The 21,993-nt window shown below is 30.3% G+C and overlaps 1 protein-coding gene across 5 annotated transcripts in view; it reads left to right on the forward strand.

The window, feature by feature from the left end:
• Positions 1–21,993, forward strand: part of LOC106459957 (PR domain zinc finger protein 10-like) — an 84,243-nt gene that overhangs the window by 33,587 nt on the left and 28,663 nt on the right. For all 5 annotated transcript variants that reach the window (XM_013919629.2, XM_022386534.1, XM_022386533.1 and 2 more), the window contains 9 exons: positions 4,884–5,036; positions 7,001–7,110; positions 8,619–8,871; positions 9,549–9,730; positions 12,110–12,190; positions 12,893–12,973; positions 17,033–17,190; positions 19,345–19,642; positions 21,629–21,891. In XM_013919629.2, the coding sequence (XP_013775083.2) occupies positions 4,884–5,036; positions 7,001–7,110; positions 8,619–8,871; positions 9,549–9,730; positions 12,110–12,190; positions 12,893–12,973; positions 17,033–17,190; positions 19,345–19,642; positions 21,629–21,891 (1,579 nt within the window). The remainder of the gene's footprint in view (positions 1–4,883; positions 5,037–7,000; positions 7,111–8,618; positions 8,872–9,548; positions 9,731–12,109; positions 12,191–12,892; positions 12,974–17,032; positions 17,191–19,344; positions 19,643–21,628; positions 21,892–21,993) is intronic.

Consider the following 21,993-nt stretch of genomic DNA (forward strand, 5'->3'; position numbering starts at 1 on the left):
TGTTTTGAGCTCTTTTGTGTTTAGAACAATATATACTAATTTTTAAAGTATCAAATTGAATTTTTGTTCAATAAAAATATTTCAAATGTGACTGTAGCTTTTTTTCCCCCAAAACTTTGTCTTCAAAATAAGGGTGCGTCTTATACACCGGTGCATCTTATATTCCGAAAAATATGGTAAATACTGATTAATATATAGTTCTATGTTAGCTTGGTTTGATCAGAAGTTAATTATAGTTTCCTCACCAACTTCAAATAAAATTTCTCCAGCATAATCTGACTTTCATCAAGATTAAAAGACATCTGTACTTTGTACTATCAGCAAACTTATTAGTAAGTTCCCGTATCAAAATTTGAAATGATTGAAAACCCTATGCTGTATATGTGTGTACTGAGGAGTTTTGGAGCCTTCTTTATTTCAATTGCATCTGCATGAAGTTTTATGTTCAGGTTGCAATATTTAAAAGTCAGACATATACATTTTTCATAGCAGTAATCTGCATTATTCCTATAGATAGTTATGCTGAGGTAAACCTATTTAAACCTTCACCATTAATGTTACAGTCGAAAAAATGTTTAAATATTATTTCAGACAAATACATTCCAAATAGTGTATTTTTATTAGAAAATATAAATCTATTGTAAATATATGTTTCAGATGTATTTATTTTTGTATACTGCCCACTACTGCTGTTAGTAATCAGTACGTAGTAGGCAATCTCAAAGATGTATTTATATCTTTGTTCCTAAATTGACTCAGATCTGTTCTTGAGCCTCAGTTTTTCTGACATACAAAAAAAATGCTGCTTCTGCAAAATTATCTGTAATTACTGTGAATTTCAGTCAGTTTAAGTTTTGGAGTGCTCATTTAAGCTATTTCTTCATTTATTTTCTGCTCTTCCTTCCATCTTAGTGGATATCCGTGCTTCCATTTGCAGAGGACCTGCAAGGTATTTCTTGTTACGCGTTTCTTCTACAGAGGGGGTGATCATGATATGTAGTTAAAGTGTAGGTATTAATGTCTAGGCCTTACAGTCCCTTCTTCATTTTACTATTCATAGAATCCTCCACTCAACCTGTTGTAAGTACGAAAGCTCTTCGTACTGTATGTTATTACTAGCGTGTGTTTCTTGAAGTAGTCGTTGGCTGAAATAGTAGTCTCTCTAGAATTTTAGCCAATGGAAAAGTGTTATTTATATTAGCCTACAGAAGAGCTGTATAAATAGTAAGCTAGTCTTTTTGGTGTTCTGCCATATGAATTTGATACATGCACTAGTGAAACCACTATTTGTAATCAGGATGCTTTAAGTGAATTGCAATTAAAAGGTTCAGGTTTTTAATTTATGTAATCAAAGTCCATGGGGATGGTCAAGGGTAATGATGCATATAGTTATTATTTATCTTGTAATTGTGTGACAGTTTTGGCAGCAATCTGTGAGTTAGGGTCTAGCTGGTTAGGTAAATGCCTCTTTGTTCTCAGGACAAGAAATTTTCTTTCCTCACCGTGGATATTGTTCTTTGTTCTTCCATTTGGTTCAAACTTGATATGAGAAGAATACGTCTGATTGATGTTTTCTAGCCATGATATTAGTGCTTTCTATAGTGGGGTAATGATTTTTCATAGATTTGTGTTGAATAGAGAAGATAGTTTGCCATTTCTGTTTTCCATTAACTTCAAAACCATTTGACTTGAAGATATGCAGGAAGTTTTGTGGAGTTTTTGTATAATAGGGTTAACTGTCTTTCTCTTTTGTTTTTTCTGTAAGTCATGATTATAGAAAAACTGATCAGTCAGGATTCATTCATTGTTTCTAAACCTTTTTGTGTGGCCTTTGGTCAAACAAATCTATACGGATCATGTAGACCATATTTGATGAACTGTAAGGATAGTGTTTGTAGATGTATTTCATATGAGATAAACTGGTTGAAAAAGCTCCGGTTACATCTCTTTTTAACTCTTCTTCTGGGTGAGTAATTTCCACAGCTGTTGTTTCCTGCATTTTAGTAGTGGAATTTTTTGATGCATGGGGACATATAAGGTGTATTTGACACACAAGTTACTTAAACTTCTCTTAGTTTACCAGGACTAAATATCTGCCTATTCAGGTGTCTTGGCATATTCCAGCTTATTTTAATAATTCTGACACAGATAATGCAAGATATGAGGTTGTACTTTTTATTTTAAGAGTAAAATAACTTTAAAAAAGAAATACATTTCTTTATAGCAGTCCTTCTCCTCTATTTTGAATTTAAATAACTTCTTGGAGGTTTAGCTTCAAGGTAGGCTAGGTAAATCATGAATACTTTACATTGAAGGTCCTTTAAGGAGTGACTTAAAAGAGGAATGGAGACATAGTGTCAATAGTACATAGTAGTGTAAGTGCACAACCAACTTAAAATTGCCATGCACCAATGTTCCTTCTAATTTTGCGATCCATGTGTGGAATAAATTTTTTTCATGTGCACCAGTATCAAGGCAATGTGTGGATGTGTGTGCTACCAGTTTTTTTAGAGCGGGGGGTTTGTTAGACTATTGACCCTATTGGATCATTAGGCTTCTTTGCAATGCTACCAGTTGGTTATTTGGGTTTAGGCCTATCAGCTTCCTGGGTAATTAAGACCGTCAACGTGTTGAGACTCTTCACCATTACTGAGAATGTGTGCAGCTGGAATAATGAAGTTTGCGGCAGTTGATTGGTTGTTGTGCAGCTTAGAGGGAACACTGCCATGCACTACCAATATTTTTTATGCCTAATTCTAATACTTCATTACTTGAATGCTAAGTTAACACATTTCCAATTCTTCACTCAATCTGTCGTAACTATGAAAGCTCTTCTTACGGTATGTTACTACTAGTCGTGTGTGTTTCTTGAAGTAGTCATTGGCTGAAATAGTAGTCTGTCTAGAATTTTGGCCAATGGAGAAGTATCTTGTTACTCCTTAATATTTTATTCTTAAGGCAGTGTCTTAGTAAGCAGTTGGTGCAAGGTAAGGAGAAATTTAGTGTTTTTGCAATTCGTTTAACCTAATGTCAAAAAGTAAAGTTTTATAATGTCAAATTTGTTTTTAGTCTTCAATCAATACAAAACTTTTGAATTTTTATGATATTTGCATTTAGTTTGCCAATATTAATCAGTAATTCATGTTTACAATGTGTATAATTGAGAAGAGCATAAATTTTGTTCGTTTTTTGGAAATATAAAAGTTGTATATTATAGAGAAGGTTTTCTCTATTACTTGAAAGGTATTCTTTGCATGTTGTATTTTCATAAACAACTTGAAAGCATTTTGAGGTAAAAATAGTTGTTTCATTTGAACATATCTTATGTCAAAGAAAACCTCAGATTACATTTTAGAGCACTTTAATATCATCCAGCTTAAGCAGTCCCTTGGCTTCGACATGGATTTTCCAGTCATGGAGGCAGCTAATCTTTTGGTGCACCACCAACTTTTGTAGTCACCCTATGCCCCTGAAGAGAAATGATGTTATATAGAGAATAGATACAATTGGAAGCACGCTGTAAATCAGACAGTACATATTTATACTCTGTGGGTGTTTTGGAATATTTTATATTTCGTTATGGGTTATTTCAAGATGAATTTGTAAGAACAGTGATTTGAGAAGTGAATACTTATTTAAAACATATGCTTCAAAAATGGAGCATTTAGAGTTTATTGACTGCATGCAACATAAATAGTATTAACTAATTTATAAATCATTCAATCTCACTCTCAAGAACACAAACAAAAAGAATATCTAGTTTACAAACTGTCACTGATTTCATTCTGACTGAATCATACCATTTATAAATCATTCAATCTCACTCTCAAGAACACAAACATGAAGAAGATCTAGTTTACAAACTGTCACTGATTCATGTATGTCTTTCATTCTGACTGAATCATACCGTTTATATACACTTGCTGTCTTGAAACAGTTAGATTAGGTATAATGAAAAATAACAGTTAATCACGAGATAGCAAATGCATCTTTTCTTAACCTTTGGCTAATCAGTTTACTTTATCTGCAGATTTTGAAAGTAACAAGATTTTTGCTCTTATTATTCTAGAAGCTTTAACCTTGACAACTAACTTTACTGCTGGCATTGAGTGGTATCTTCAGAAGGGTCTTTTTAAGTCTGTTATTGAAAACTAGTTGAAGGAAATTAACACACAGTATTTGGGAACTTACAGTAGTACATGAAAATTAGTTGCCAAGAGATTCCCTGCTTAAAAAGCACAGAAATTGATACTATTACTATTTTTTATTACAGTGACTTAAATTGCAGACAAGCAACATGCATAAAGACTTGTTTTCTTTCTGTACAGTACTTAAATCACAAAATTATTTTACTATCTTTGATGTATAATTAATCCAATAATTCTTTTAGTAGCTCAGCTACATGTATATACATGGGTTCATAATATAATAATTTAAATCATTATTCAGTATATTCTTTGTTTTAATTAAATATTAGTTATCTTAGCCACATGACTTGTGTGAAAGCTTTTGTTAGTTCAACTATTTCTGTTTTATAAGTTATTATTTTTTTTCACCAGAGAAATCTGAATGTAAATTATGTGTTGATATGATTATAAATTGTTAATGTTCAGTATCTGTAAACTTTTAGCACATTAGATTGAAAGTTTAATTACGATAATGAGACCTTTCAGTAGTTATGGCTTTTATAAACTTCTTATGTAATAATTATTTACATTAACAATTCAAGCATGAAAATAAAAGTAGATGTATATTCTTTGAAATAATATTGAAAACTACAAGTTGTTAGACTGCCTGTAGCCAGTGCAGTAGTATAATATTCTGTTTTACCAACTTTTGTGAGTGTTTGTTATTCACTGTATTATAAATTGTTGTGTACGCAGGGTGTGAAGAGTGCCAACAATTCAACGAAAGAGAATGTCCAAATCACATGGTACAGTTGATAGTCGATAAGCCTGTCTTGAGCCGTGCATGGGCAAGTTTACCAGCAACTTACCTCTACCTTCATAAAATATCTGGTGCCAGTAATGAATCTGGTAGGTCTCTTCTTATATTTGAGTTACAGGTAAAACATATAATAAATGAATGTCATTTATGACATCTGATCAAACAAATGTGACCCATTTGGTATCTTGAACATGAATAACACCTTGTGCAATACTTTGAATAAACAACTAGGTCAGAGTCACTTACGGTTAATACACAGTCATTCCAAATTTAGAATTGGTGGGGTAGAGGCAATGAAGTCAGTAATTTCCACTTCCTGTGCAACTACTTTTAATTGAATAATGAGATTAATTGTCAAATTTACAAAACCCAACAGTTGAAAGTAGAGCTTGAACCTGGACCAGGGCTTGCAATAGTACCGGCGGTGCCAGTTTACCGATACCGGTACTCAAGCATCTCTATCTTTGTGACTTGAGTAGTTAGAAATTCAACTATTCTTCCCACTGTGTTCTCGTGGGAAACTTTTATTTCACATCAAACCAAATTGTCAATTATTTGTAAGCCCACATGATATGAAGACTATGGCAATGAATCAGTTGAAACCTAGGCTTTTTACTGATTATAAATTTAATGGGAGTCGGGCTCAGAAAAATCTATTAGCAAATATTAAATTAGAACATGTTGTCAGAGGTAGGCATGGAAAGTGGTTTTTGAATTTTCATTGATTGCTCTTTAGCCCCATAAGATTAAAGAATATAAAAATATAGCTTCAGAATATCAATGACAAAATTATAGAGAATATTTTACACTACATTTCATAGTTTTCTAGGGGGTGGACAAAAAAAATCTAGAAGAGGAGACGGCTCAAGAACAAATATTCAATTCTTATACAAGGGGAATTTGAGGTTGTTTTTAAATATTTCCTTATATAATTAAAACGTAAAACATATATAATATTAAAATTTGATTTATTATCTATGGTTTGATGTCAAGTTTGTTCGTATACTGTGATAATTAAGTAGTTTAATTAAATTTTGAATGTAACGTGCTAAAACGTCGTGACATGTGCAGTTTGACCTGCCCGCATGCTAAAGGTTAATCATGCACACATCTACCTAAAGTGCAATCAGTCACATAGGCACATTAACGTTCTCTTCCAGAGCAGGGAGTTACCAGTTTCCCATATGTGATGCTATTGCCGATTTTCACGTGAGATTCAGTTATCGACTGAAGTACGAACTCAAAACTACCGCATCAAACATTTATAATTCTGTGAAAAGCGAAGCTGAAATACCAGAGGAGGCAAAACTTCGAAGATGGGATGTGATAACAGATATTAATTGTAACATATGATATACTTTTATACTGACTGCAAACCCTGACTTGGACCTTGTTTACAATAAGAACTGATTTAAAAATAACTTATACAATGAACTTTTACTTTCATTGAATTGCCTGTGAATGAACACTAATTTTTCAAGCAATATTAGTAAACATTTAAACAATAACTTATTGAATGAATAAAAACAGCTTGTACACCTGGGTTTTTAAAGCTTATGAACCTTGGGTTATGGGAAAGTATAATAATGTGCCACATAATGTTTAGAAAGCTGAGGTTACAGTTAATAGTCATTAACAGAAGAGCTAAGGCCAAGGGTAATACAAGTGATGACTGTGTTTTCAGTGATACTACTATGGTGTAAAAAAAATATTGGCAGAAAATTAACTGTTATTTTCAATAGTTCAGTTTCGTAAGTAACAAAAAATAAATTTTTTTGGAAAACTTATTTTTCATTGCAGATTATTTTGGTTAATGTAATTAACCTTTGCTGTTACTCTTAAATTAGCATCTCTATGATTTATACATATTTGTACTACTTTTTTGGAGTAAGCTAGTATTATAATTTTGTCTCGAAATTTTAGGTTTAAAAAAGAAAATTATGTTTAATACAATAGCAAAGACTTTGCATATTCAGCTGTTTTTTTTAGAGAGAAATGCACTCTTATGTTGTTGGTTCTTTGTAATCAGTAATAATCTTGATTATTATTTCAGAATATGGAGTTTTTGCAAAGAAGACAATACCAAAGAGAACACAATTCGGACCACTTGAGGGTGTTCTGTTGAAAACAGAAAACAGACCCAGCAGCAGTTTTGTTCTTGTTGTATGTAAAAGATTTATATTTTCTTTTCCATCTTGTTTTTTTTTTTCTCTTTCTTATCTTCTTCTTCCTTCCTGTAAATTATCTTGTTCTTCATACTGAAAATGTATCAGACAACAAAACACTATCAAAAAATAGGAGTCTGTTGTTTTGACTGTAACTTTATGTATTTATCTCAGAATCTTATTAATACTAATACACCAAAAGAAAAAATTAATTGATAGAACTTGTCAACGGCTAGAACACAAATGACAAAAAGTTTAAAAAATAAGATAACTGAAAATTGTAAAAGGGTCAATATCTGGTGTACTTAGAGATTTTCTGGAGTTTACATAAATCCATTATTTAAAAATAATCATTCTTTTTCACATGCTTTACAGACAGTTTATTTATGTTATCGTACATAAATGCTTGATATATTAAAAATTAAATGTAAAAAGAGAAAACCCATAATGTTAGTTGTGAGTTGCGTGAGAAAGCTAAATACACTTAAAAGATCACTAATGAACTACTGCTGTATTTGTAGTAATTCATAGTATGTTGATGATCAATAAAATTATTAATATAACATATTTATAATAAAAATATTGAACAGTTATTCATGAAGACAATAAAATATCTATAATTAAAGATAAACAACTTAGTATGGTTGGTTGTGTTTTCATGTGTCTATATGTACATACGTGTTTAGAAAATTGTAAGTACTGCAAGTTAATAGATAGTATATGTTTATAAAGAAAAACTGTAAAGTATAATTAACAGTTAATTTTTAGTGTCTGTTAGGGTAGAAATTCAAATCTGAGAACTACACAATTGTGCAGAATATCTCAGTTACATTGGAAACATGTAAAGTGGTAGTGATCATTTGAGCAACATTAAAATTTTTGGTTGCATAATATGTTTTTCTTACTGAGTTTCTCTTCAAATAATTTCACTGAAAACTTGTAAGTCTTTCTGTATTGGAAACAATGTGTTTAGGTGTCTGTAAGAATTAAACTGTTGTAAACTGACTTTATTCACAAGTTTTAAGTCTATCATGCTTGTCATTGTTGCAAATATATTATTAATTTAGGTGTTATTTCCATTACAGTTGTATCTTAATGCTCATTTTTATGTGTGTTTTAATTTGAATATCATTTTCTTATCTTCAAATTTTCCTGCTTCTGAAATCTACTCTGCATAAAGCATGTTCCTGTAGCTGCAAATTTATTTGTTGTTGTGACCTTTCTATGTTATTGAGAGAGGAGAGATTTAGCATCAGAATGAAGTATGATCTTAATTACTGTAACTGCTAACAATAGGTATACTCTGCAATGGAAGATTGTTCAGTTATTTAAAATATATATATATATTTGAACTTTCTAATTTTATCTCTGTTTGGTTTCTCTACATTTTAATGATGAAACAAATTTATCTGTGACATTTTTTCAGGAAATAAACGTAGGAGAATTTATCTTCAAGTTATATTTGTATTCATAGAAAAAGAATAACAGATGATAATTTTTACCCAGGTTGAACAAGATGATGATCACACTGTGTACCTGGACACTGTAGATGAATCACGTAGCAATTGGATGCGTTTTGTAAGACCAGCGGAAACTTACTGGCACCAGAACCTTGTGTTAGTACAACAAGGCCAGTCCCTGTACTTCAACACAACTCGAGCCATAAATCCTAGGACAGAACTTAGAGTTTGGTACTCTTCAGCATATGCTGAAAAATGGGGCCTTCCCTTACTGGAAATGCCAGAGGAAGAAAGAAAAGGTATTTTAAATATTTCTTGGTATATTTGTAACATCATTTAAGAAAAAGTATGCTTAAATATGACAATCATACGAGTTGTAAATTAGCATATTTTGTGTACCTGCAAGATAAGTTTGTCTTTATTTTCCCCACAGATAAATAATTGAACATGCTCTGAAAAATTAAAACTTATAGTTTTGCTTTGGTGTTAATGGTTTATATTTGGAATTTTTTTATTCAAATTTATCCTGTATTTACTAAGTTTAGTGTTTCTTGTTAAAAAAACAACAACTTTTGCCATTTTTTCTCTTTCTTTACTCAGTTTGTCAACTTGTGTCATTTGATAAAGACCAGTAAATTACAGTCAGGGCAGTTGTGACAGCATATTAATTATATACCAGGGCTAATAGCACTTTGCAAAGCTTAAAGAAATAATTTTTATTTTTTTTTATTAATCTTAGTATTTTATTTATGGAAGCTTAATTAATGATACTGAAGCATTAAGATCACTATATTGTGCTTGTTTATCTAACTTATTGAAGAAGTATAATTTAAAAAGAAAAAATATGTTCTGACATTCAGTTTTTATTAGAAATAATTGTTATTGTGTACATAACATTTTACTGTTGATATAACTTAACCTTCAAAAGTAAAAAAAAATAAAACTTCATGTTTTGAAATGATTACTGTACTGCTAGCTCTAGAAGATGAGGAAAATTCATGGCCATGTTTTGAATGCAACAAACGGTTTCCCACATCAGTAGAATTGCAGAAACATCTTAATCAACATGATGAGGAACCACCTCAACCGCTTGTAACTCGCAGTCGAGGTAGAGGACGTACTACAAGAAGTGGATATTGCTCTAATCAGACACTTAAAGTAAGTTAATAAATACTTAAGAATTGTTTATATCACATTTTGAAAGTTTTCTGATTGATGGTGTTTTTAAAATTTTTCTCTTATGAATTATTTTTTTCCACCACTAAAATGTTGAATAATGTCATCATCACTTGAGCTAATATTAATATTTAAAACACTGTAAAAAGGAATTATATTTACCTTAATATGCTTTAATATCTGAAAATACAGTGCTAATTTCATTGGACCAAAACAAAATGATACAAATGGTAATAAAATTGGTTTATTTAGAACTTTTAAAACTTGCACTACATAGATCTTTTTCTGCTCATGTCACAAGGTTCTGTTGAGTTACATTCAAAATTTAATTAAACTACTTTCTTATCCCTCATCAGCACACCTGATAAAAGGTAATTTATATTTATTTCAATTTTTTTAGTGGTTACAAGGTCAGTTAAATTGACCAACTTTGTATAGAGTTAAGGTAGAGAAAATAACAGATAAAATATAAAGTTTTGCTGAAAAACGTTTGAAATTTATTTAAGAGGTTTTAGAGATTATGTGAATGAAATTTAAGATTTTTCAGATGAAGAAAAGTATTTTTAATCTTAACATCAAAATCCCTTTGCACTCTGAGCAGTTATCACTTTGACTTCATATATTCTTGGTGAAATTTTTTTAGTGAAAATACTTCATTAAAATTATGATTGTTTTGTCTACAAATGACTTAATAGCTATTAAATCTTGCAAAAATTTATGAAGATACACAAAACATGTTAGAAGTTTTTGTATAGAAATTATAAAGGTCAACTTGGGGTCACAAACTCAGCCTATTCGGTCAAGCCCGTAGCAAGAGAGCTAATATAATGTTTATGAAAATACTGTTTAAACTTCAGTTGTTATAGAACTTTTCCTATTAAATCCAATGAAATTGATAGAAATTGTATTGTATGCACCTTGCAGATCAGTGGACATTAGCTTAAAGACAGGTCCTGCTTTTAAAATATTTAGAAGTAATTAACAACATGTAAGTTGATAATTATTACATCTGTACTTGGTTGATAAAACCACTTGACAATCTGGATTATAGTACGGTTTATAACTTTTTCTTGTTGATCAAACAAATTGAATTTTTTCAGAAGTGTGAAAGCTAATCTTTCAATAGCTGGTCTGTCAAGCCAGTTATGCCTTAGGGGTAAAAAGTATTTTGAGCTGTAATGTTTTAGTTACTCCAGGTTTATGATATAGTTGTAAGAAAAACAAATCATAAAAGCTTATTACAATAGTTTGTAACTGAAAAAGCTAGAATTTTTATACTCATTAGTTTCATAAAAAACAAATTAATGCACAGTTTTCTTTTACAGAACTGCAGTTACAGCAATTCAGTTCTCTTCAATAACATCTCTTTAGTAACGTACTGATAGTATCATTTATTCACATTCAAGTGTAAAACTGGTTTTTTATTATCCCATTATTTAACTGCAGCAGTTCAATAGCATCTCAAAAACCAGTTTTACACTTGAATGTGAAGAAATGATACTATCAGTATGTTACTAAAGAGATGCTATTGAACTGCTGCAGTTAAATAATGGGATAATAAAAAACCAGTTTTACACTTGAATGTGAAGAAATGATACTATCAGTATGTTACTAAAATTATCCCATTATTTAACTACAGCAGTTCAATAACATCTCTATAGTAACATATTGATAGTATCATTTCTTCACATTCAAGTGTAAAACTGGTTTTTTATTATCCCATTAAATTATTATATATATTGGCTGAATCTTTCACAATGTAGTTGTTTTAGGGTAATTTGACTTTTATCTTTATCTATGAAATCCTCAATACATGTTTTCACTTGTATTACAACTCTAGCTTAGTAATATGGAGGAAAATATTTTGTCTTGGATATTATAGCACCTTTTAGTTTGTAAGTCTTTCTGTTTAAAAAAAATCTGAATTTTAGATGTTTTAAAAATTGCATATGGACTAATTTAGTTGAAGCTTATGGATGTAGGATAAACGAGTTTTAAGATTTCTTTAGGAAATGCATCTATGGCCCCTGGAAAAAGTCTTGCATGTAGGATTTCCTCACAAGTTGTTCATAAAATATAAAATTAAGTCTTAGGAATTGCAATGTATGAATTAAGTTTAATTAGAGCATAATGTGTTAAGGTAAACTATATTTTTAGAAATAAAATAACATGTAAAGTAGTGTCATGGACATTAGTATTTTCACTTAATCTTTGAATTGAGTAAATTTAAAGTGCAGTTTGCTTTTTTACTCCTGATGGATCATGTTTTGTCGGGTATTGGAAGGCTAAAAATATCACATAAGATTATCTTAGTGACTATGAAACTATGCATGTAAAATTTAAATGTTTTATATTTTGCAGTCAGTGTCTGAGACAACAGAGGATGGATCAAATGAAATACCTGTTGTTAAAAGGGTTACTAGGAGCAGACCACCGAAAAAGGTTAACATAATTTCTTTAGCGTTACTGCTTGTTTGTTGAACGTAGCTTGTTAAGTACATATTAAGTAGAAAACTTGTGTCAGTACCATAAATTGAGATAGTGTTTTAAGAAAAAAAAAAGACAGAGAAAATTATAAGTCATGTCATTATATGCATTTTCTTTTTTTTTTTTTAGATTAAAAATATATTAATTAGATTGACCTTTTACTTTAAAGTTAACAACAGTGTTTGCCTCTGAAAACCACTAGGTTATTTTGTTACTTTTTAGGTTTTTATCAGGTGTTATGATAAAATACCTGATAAGCTTTAAAAATATTTGTCTGTCATTATCACTAATTATACTTAACGTGTTTTTGTTTACTTGTTGATGGCTAAGGTACTTGCAGAAATAAGTAAACTGATAAAAAAAATCATTAAAAATAGTAAAATTACAAAAATATCTTCCAATAAGTCTGAATAACTTGGGACAGAGAATTACTCATCTTGTGTAAAAGTTGAAATACTTGTTGGCTAATTTTAACAAAACCTTGTAAACTTGCAGCCTGGCTTTAGCTGTAGAACATAAATTGCTATTGTACATAACATGCTAGTTGACATTTTTTTACCGTATACTGAATATACCAAGTTTTTGTCTTAAAATTAAACATGACGTACTTAAGCTTGTCTGTTAATAAGCTTTACACACAAAATATTTCCTCACTAGATGGCAACAGAAGAACCTACCAGCCCACTTTTGTTACAAACCACTAAAAGACCAAGAGGCAGACCTCCAAAAGACCTCATGGTTTGTGCAATACTTAAATTATGTTTATTGCATTAACAATTCAGGAAACCTTTTTATGTATACACAGAGAACATTGCATTACAGTAATTTCTGTGATTTGTTGAGGCTTCCAAACAAAGGTTTCTCCATTATAAGATAGTACTGATGTTCATTGTGTGCTGTTATTGGTTATCTATGGTTGTGTATTAAGAAAGGTAAATGTTGTGTTGTTCAATACGAGTTGTTCTATTTTTAACAAGTGTTTGTTGTGGAAAGGTCAGCAGCCTCATTATATGTACTTAGATTAGTCAAAGTGAATTAAATACTCAAAAATTAAGGATCGCATTAGTGTGCTTGAACACCTTTTACTTAAAATCTGCCTTAGAAACATGAATCTTAATCATTGGGAAGTAGAGATAGCATCTTAGTGTTTATGATCATGCTTATACAAAAATAAATATTTTCAAGTCTCATCAAATATATTATTTATAAAAATGTCTCTTTTTGAACTGCAAACTTGAAACACAAAATCTTGTATTAATTGTTTAATGCTCTTGATACATGTCACTACATTTTACAGTTACATTCAAAATTTAATTAAATTACTTTATTATCAATTTATGCAAATAAACTTGGCATCAAAACATAGTTAATAAATGAAATTTTTAATATTATATAAGTTTTAATTTCTTAAATTTAAAAGGAAATATTTAAATATTCTCAATCTCCTCTTTTAATCAAATCGTTACATTTATTCCCTAGGTCTTGCCCATTCTATAATTTATTTACCACCTCTCTCTGAAGTATAGAGTTAAATGTAAATTACTCATTATAAGGTAGATATTATTAAGGCAGTGTCTAATTTTTAAAGCCTTCGATCTTGTTTGTGTATGGAGACATAAACTAGAAATTCAGACCAACCTGCCATGCTCACCTGTCACACACACTCTCTTTCACAAGTTTTCAGTAATTTTCTGTGATGTTTCATTTTATTTAATTTATAACTAATAGAAAGATAAAGTTTTAATATATTAAGTAATGTTACGTTAAATTATAATAGTTATAGGACTTTTGCTTTGCTCAACATATTATTCTGTGTTCTTAGGGTCATTATTTAAATAAACAAAAATTTGGTATACAAGTACCATTGTAATAAAACAAAGTAGGCCTAAAAAACAAGAAGTAAAAAGTAAGTACTATATTTCATGTGTTTGTTTATATTTTTATTTATTGTTGCATAAGTAAGTAAAATGTAAAATTAGAAACTTATTACGTTAGATTATGTAAGATAATAATAATTCTCCACAAGGTGTGCTCGTGGGTGGTTCATGCATTATGTCATTCAGTACGGTAACTTGAGCTGTGTGTTTCCCTAATGAATTACAACTTATATGGCTGGGTTATTAGTTAGATATGGTTCAAAGGGCAATAAGTCCCTCAGTGGCAGAGCAGTATGTCTATGGACTTACAGCCCTAGAAACCGGGTTTCGATACCTGTGGTGGGCAGAGCACAGACAGCCCAATATGTAGCTTTGTGCTTAATTACACACAATGAACCAACAAAAGGCAAGGAAACAATAAAACAGATATAAACTCTTACAGCCTTAAGCTGTTTAGAATACACAAATGTAGTTTCCTGTTACAACTTGCAGTCATTCTAGAAAGAAAAAAAGGGTAAAAGCCAAGAAAAAATAGCTGAAAAAAAAAACAAATGAAATGGTTACATAAATGAAAATTTGAAGATTTTCATATTAAAAATATTTTTAATATTACAATAGGAATCACTTTGCATTCAGAGCAGTCAATACATTGGCTTCATACGTTAATGAACAAATCTTTAGTAAAAATACTTAATTACAAAAATGTACAGATGACTTGTAATGTTTGCAGACAGCTTGCCAAATTTCGTGAAGATACAAAGTTAAGAGTATGGAAACTCTGATGGTTAGTTTGGAGTTAAAAAGTCTGTGTAATTCACCGACTCTGTATGGAAAGAGTTAATGGAATGCAGTATAATGTACAAAATATTAGTATTTTTTAACATAAAAATACAGTTCATTTACATATAACTAAAAATTCAAAAGATGTAGTTAGAGCTTGTAGAGGACTCGCTGAAACTATGGACATTTTATAAGGAAAGATTTCAGGAAATAGAAAATAAAGGAAAGAAATTGTGTGTGAAACTTTAACTCTCTGAACACGGGCTCAGTCAGTTTGACTGACCACATGACCTCTTTGTACTCGTTTAAAGCCTTTATAGATTTAATACTTCTAACATCCAATATAGGGTGTATGGCTTTCACATACAAAAAAATCATATTTCTTAGTGAAGTATTTTTAATAGACTAAAATAAAGATTTGTCCATGAATATATTGAGTATTTGTTTTGAATAGTCTGTGTACCAAGTGATTTTCAAGTTAAGAATAAAAATACTTCATTTCAAAAATATAAAATTTCCTTTGTGTAATCCCTAAAATCCCCTAAATACATTTCAAATGTTTGTTCCAGTAAAACTTTATATTTTATCTGTTATTTTCTCTACCCTATCTCTAAACAGGATTGGTCAATTTGATTGACCTTGTGACCACCAAAAAAAAATCGAAATAAATCTAAATTACCCTCTTTTTCTTTCTAGAATGACTTCAAATTGTAACAAGAAGCTTTAAGCTAACAGTATGCATCTATTTATAATTAAATTTTATTGTTTAATTGCTCTTTGAACTGTGTCTAACTACTATCCGTGCCATTATAGGTTGTAAATCACTCTGAGAACATGCAGCTCATGTTACGCTATCGAATTACATTACCCACGAGCTACTATGAACTGCTTGCATGCTTGCCTCATGAAATAATTTTTATTATATTATTATTTATTTTACCTAATCTAATCTTAACTAACCTAAAGAGATCCCTATTTTTACATTTTAGTTACTTTTATAAATATAAAAATATAATAAACAAGAAAAACAAATGTAGTACTTACCCAATCTTTTTTCTTGCTGTTGATTGTTGGTGAAACTTAACCCTAGATTTTTATACTAATGGTAGTAATGCACAAAATAATTTTTATTTAATTAAATAATGCACCAAAGAACATAGACTAAGAACATGCAAAAAGTAGACAATTTCCCCTGACTCTTAAAGTGTGTCTGGCTTTCTAACTATGAGACAAGAGCCATTACAAAGCTAGTTGTTAACTTTCCCAATGGAACGATGCTTGTACTCTGAGTGAAATTCATCCTTATCTTTTTAGAACACAATGTTATACAATATGTCATTTGATAGATTAATACCTTGACTTTCTATCGGTTGTAGATAATACATAATTTAACGTAAGAGAGAACTATTAACAAATCCTTAAAGAGGGGATGTGACAGGTAGGTAGGTGTGGCAGGAGGGGTGTTATTTTCTATTTCATAGCTCTGTAACCAAACAAAATTGAAGGCTATAAAAATTATGGTTTGTCTGAGCAATGACGATATTATAGGGACCAATTTACGTTTAATTTCATACATTTTCAAGGAGTGGTGGATAAAATAGAGAAGAGAAGATGTCTAGAGAAAGTGTGTTATGTGTGTAACACTAGGGGAAGTTCAGGATTTTTTACAAATATTTTGTTATAGAATTAAAAACTTAAAACTTATATACTATTAAAATATGGATTATTAGCTAAGCATTTATGCCATATTAATTGGTGTAACACGAACAAAAATGAATTTTATAAAATTTTGAATGTAAGACACTAAAACCTTATGTCATGTGCAGTAATGGATGGCCTTCATGAAAGTGTTAAGGAGAGAATTTTTTTTATCTGTTTTACTTGTTTCCAGGTGTGTCTGTACCGGTTTCTCTGCTATTCTCTTGTTTGTTTCATATGAAGTAGAAAATTGTTTGTTTTTTTGGCCTGTATAATGTTGAAATATACTTTCCTTTGATAAGGTGGGTGACAGTTGTTTATTTAAAAAGACAATATTTAAAAACAAATTTATAGACTTATGGTTATGACCATGTGAACTTAGGGTTACTTTTATCTATAATAATAATTATTTGTGTTTGAAGTTGATATTATTTTTATGTAGCTTGATTCAAAACATGAAGACTTTGAATGTCAACTTTGTCATAAGGTTTTCCCCAGAAATTACAGCTTACAACGACATATGATCATGCATACGGGTGAAAAACGTTTCAAATGTCCAATTTGTGAAATGAAGTTCAGCCATGTGTACAATAGAAACAGGTTAGTGTAATAATTTATTATATACTTTATATAATTTGATACGGTGGTGGTAAATCAGCCTTTTATTTGCCTGATCATACTCATAGTAAGAAGTTTTTAGGTGAATATTGACAGGGACAGCTTGGTAGAGCTCAGACCTTGTTAGCTAGAGGAACTGGATTAATGTTGCAGTCCTAGAGTCTAATCACAAGGAAACTGTTCTAAGTCTGTGTGTTTAGAAAATATACCTGGACAGTTCTGAACTGGGATTTCAAAGTATTAGTATGAGTACATCACTGTACCTGCAGATTAAAAATTTTATTATAATATGTAAGTAATCTATTTTAATATGTTTTGTGCCAGAAAACAGTATAAAGATATTATAACATCATATAATGGTTATGTAGTTAATTAAGAAAAAAAAAGTAAACTCGTTTTTGTAGTGTCTGAAGTGTATGCAGTATACTTTTTTAGGTGACAAATGGGCCTGCATCTTAGCTTTGAAAATTAGATATGTTCTTTGGTTAAAAACCTGTTGTACAGAGGAGAAGCTTAGTTTCAAAATGTTGTGAACAATTTTCCAGACATTCCTAATGGCATTTTTCTCTACTTACAAGTTTTGGAGCGGTAGTAGTCTTGTAGTACTACACTTGAACATATTTTTAGAAATACTTTCAAAGTAATTATTTGTGAGGATGTAATTATTTTTCTTGTTGCTGTTACTGGATTTGTTATATTCTTTTCAGTTGAAAGCTACAGAAATGTTTAGGTTTAGTAAGTACACAGGCCTCAATATCTGTAGTTTGAGTTCCTGATTTGTACGAAACTATAGACTTTGTATTTTGACATCACAAACATCTAATTTGAACCAGTGCTGCATTCAGCATACCACGTGACATACAAACATCGATGTTTAGCTGTGTTTTTTTTCTTTCTTTTTTTTACTTTTAAATTAAGGAAATTAACTAACTTATAATACTAAAATTGGAATTATAATCTACAATTTGATACCAAATGTATTAACATAAATTATAAGTATATGTATATTTAGCAGATTACGAAACTGCTTCAGTTGGTGACAAAGTCATACCAAACGAATATAGCAAAGCAAAATATGGTACTAAGTATAGAATGGATAGAATATATTAAATGAAACTTTCTGAACAATCTTTCATATATACGATCTCCAATTTTCCTTATTTTGGACTGTTTTGAACAATTTTATATTTGGCTATGTTGCTGATACATATAAGTTGCATATAATGTTTTTAAAATAAAAAAATGACATAAATTCATTCAATAATATTAGTTTGTGATCTCAAAAACTGCATGTTGAATTGATTCAAGTAGGCTTTACTGGCACTGAAAGGGTTAAAGACAATCTTCTTTTTTGTTGTTGTTGTTGTTCTTAGTAACCATTTGTTACACACCCTAATCATACACTAAATGGATTGACTCAAGTAGGCTTACATTAAATTTGTTACATTTATAGATAATATAGACTTTTGTACTTATAAAAAAAAAATAACGTATAGTCTAAGACCCTGTAAGTGTTTGTAGCTTCATGTACTTTTTCCCCTAATAATCAAAATACTCGTGAAGTTTGAATGCTTTGAGAAAATAAAACAATGCTATAAAGAATATATTGTAAAGTTTTCTGTAATCATGTTTAAATTATGTTTTTGATGATTAATTTAATTGCTTCATGTATTAATCTTTTTACAGTTAATATCATTGAATGATGAATAAGATAGTAGTAAGTATTAACATTTATTTAGTACAGTGAAAGCCCATTTGCTGAAGAATGAACATTTAATTGCATATTTTAATGTGCATAAAAAAAAGGTAAGTAGGAGAAAACACCCATTTTTAATGCCTTCAGACTAATAAAGATCATGTGAAGAAATTATACTGTGTGTATATATATTTAATAATTTTCTTTATGCATGAACTTTATGAACTGCTTACAGTTTTAGCATTTTTATGTAAACTGTCATTGCAATAACATATCGTAAGTAGATATTTAGTGTTTTCAAAGACCAGATGTTGCACATCTATTTATTATGTTTTGTTTGGTGAAATAGTTGCAGTGTATCAAATCAGTTTTATGAGAGTGAGTTCTTAAATGTGTTAGCTTTTGCAAGAAGTAAATCTGTACTTCATTTTCTTTACTAGGCATGTTCGGAGGCACCGACAGCGGGGAGAAAACGAAGCTACACCTCGTACACTCAGGTCTTTCTCAAAAAGAAGAGAGAACAGAATGTGGGCCTGCTCAAATTGCCCTCTAGTGTTTGACAACTCTAGCATTCTAAACCTCCATTCTGAGATTCATGAAACAGCAGATAATAAACAGGAAAAAACCTCTTTGTGTGAAGAACAACAAACCCCAGATTCGAAAGAAGTTCCAGAAACTGGCGATGAAAGTAACATTATTTCAGAAAATGGAGTTTGTAGGTGTCCCAAGTGTAAAAAGGTAATCTTGTGCATTTAATTTATTGTAATCTATTTCTCATTCATTTATGTATTTGTATATCTGTTAGTGATTCTGTTTCTTTGAATGGCTGTTTACCTATTATAATTTTCTAGGTCTAATTATAAGGGAGTAAGTGAAATTTTATTTTTTTATAGGGAAATGAGGTTTTAAAATATTGTATGGTGATAGAAATTATATTTTTTATCAAAAATGAAAAAAAAAGTTTTTATAGTAAGTAACGATAGTTATTGTGGAATGTACTTGTGTTAACTCTTAAGTTTACGGAGTGTACCCAAGTAGTATCTCGCATAACCAACAAAACAACTTAAGTATAAAAAAATACTTTTTTCCAACTTATAGTTTTCAAATTTCATTTGAATAACCCATAGAACCTCCTAAGCAAATATCAAAAGTTTCTTTAATTTAAGGTAAAAGTGTGTTGTTGTTGTCATCAACTTGTACTATATAGTGTATCGTATAGTATAATGAGATGTTTAAAATTAAGGCATTGTAAAATGTACATACCTTTTAATATTTTGTCAAATAATCTTAAAACACCTTCTTTTGGTTATATTTTTAATTGCATGTCTTTACATTTTTACATAAAGTTTATTTTAATGTTCTATTTTCCTTTCCTGTCCTTTAGCATTGTTATTTATCACAACACTCATTAATGGGCACGTTATGGTATAGTTGGCAGAGAAACTTTATTTAGCCTTTGGCAGAACTAGGGGACAATCTCGTATCACACTAACCCTTGTTAACCAAGGAGGCTTTGGCTTATATAAAAACAAAATTATTGAACCTTTAAATAGGCATCTTAAAACATAAATAACACGTAATTAAGTAAAATATAAAACTAAAACCTAAATACAATGCAACTGTCTATTTAATTAATGTATTTCTAGGTGAGAAACAACACGAAAGTGGTGAGGACAAAAGCAGCAACAATGCTAAGAGTGATTTGACTAGTTCTATAGAATACTTCATGCCAGTTTTAAAATACCTGTTAGGAGAACATATTTCAAAAAGTGCACTTTGCATCTAGCTCAACTAAGTGTAATTGGCTGAGAAATTGCAACTATGTGCATAGAAAGTGGGTGTGGCATTTGTCAAGAGTTCAGAGGAATTTATTTCTCCTTTCTCTTAATATACTCTAATGGGCTTAAAAACAGAATGTGTAAACAGGGTAATTAACATTCATTATTTCTGTATATAGAAGGTTAGCATACGTCAAGAAGTTTTCAAGCTACAAAGACACAAGTTTAAGGTTTTGTTAACTTGTCAATTACTTAAGAATAAAACTATACTTTAAGAATTTTTCTTTAAGGTTTCTTTTGAAATAAAGGAATTAAAACTTAGATAATATACAACTTTGAACTATAATGTAAATTTTAATGCTGATTTCATTGGCAAACATTGATCATAACATATGAAGTACTTAGAATATTTTTGTCTGTTAAACTACAGACAGAGACCTTGATTTGTTTGGGTTTCCATGGTTGGCACAGGAGAGAGACAGATGATGCCTTTTGGAGGGATAATATTAGAACCATTGGAAAGCTGATACAGTTGTGATGAAATTGAGATTCTTTATCTGGGTGTTATTTATGTCACCTGAGATTTGTGGAAATGCTCTATTTTTTGGTTTTTAGATATTTTCAAGTATAAAAACAAAATTTAGAAATGATGCCACCTCACATAAAATCACTGAAGTTAGACAGATGCAATCCTCATTGGCAGAAAATTGATTAAATTTTAGTTTTTATGATAATTTCTTTGAGCATCATTTATTTCTCAATACACTAGCAACATTATGGTTCCAACGAAACTTATTGTAATGCAGTTTGGTGATTGACGGAATTTGTGGCAAAGAATTTACTTCTTTGATTTGACTGTTAACAATTTAATTATTTTATTTTTTAGTACTGAACAAATTTTTTATGTTTGGCCATTAATATTTGATTTATTTTTCTTTCTTCATAGCCTTTTACTGGCAAGAGAGCGTTAAGTGAACACGTTGCCGTTCATGGAAAAACCTATTCTAAAGGGATCTCGGTGAAAGGCCTTATTAACCCCCAGAAACCATACAAGTGTAACCTTTGTTACAAATCTTTTGCCACTGATGAAAGACTAATACGTCACTACTTGGTTCATGGAAGTGATGATTCAAAACCTCTACAATGTGATGTCTGTTTGAAGAGGTTCTTAAACAACTCTGCTTTAGCATGTCATATTAAGGTCCATAAGTAAGTTGTTCTTTTTCTGTTGCTCACATTATCAGAAATATTGAAGAACGATAAATAAGGATTTGCAAGACACACATATGTGACTTGTAGAACCAAAAAGTC

The sequence above is a fragment of the Limulus polyphemus genome, unplaced genomic scaffold (genome assembly GCF_000517525.1).
Source record: "Limulus polyphemus unplaced genomic scaffold, Limulus_polyphemus-2.1.2 Scaffold687, whole genome shotgun sequence".
Taxonomy (NCBI): Eukaryota; Metazoa; Arthropoda; class Merostomata; order Xiphosura; family Limulidae; genus Limulus; species Limulus polyphemus.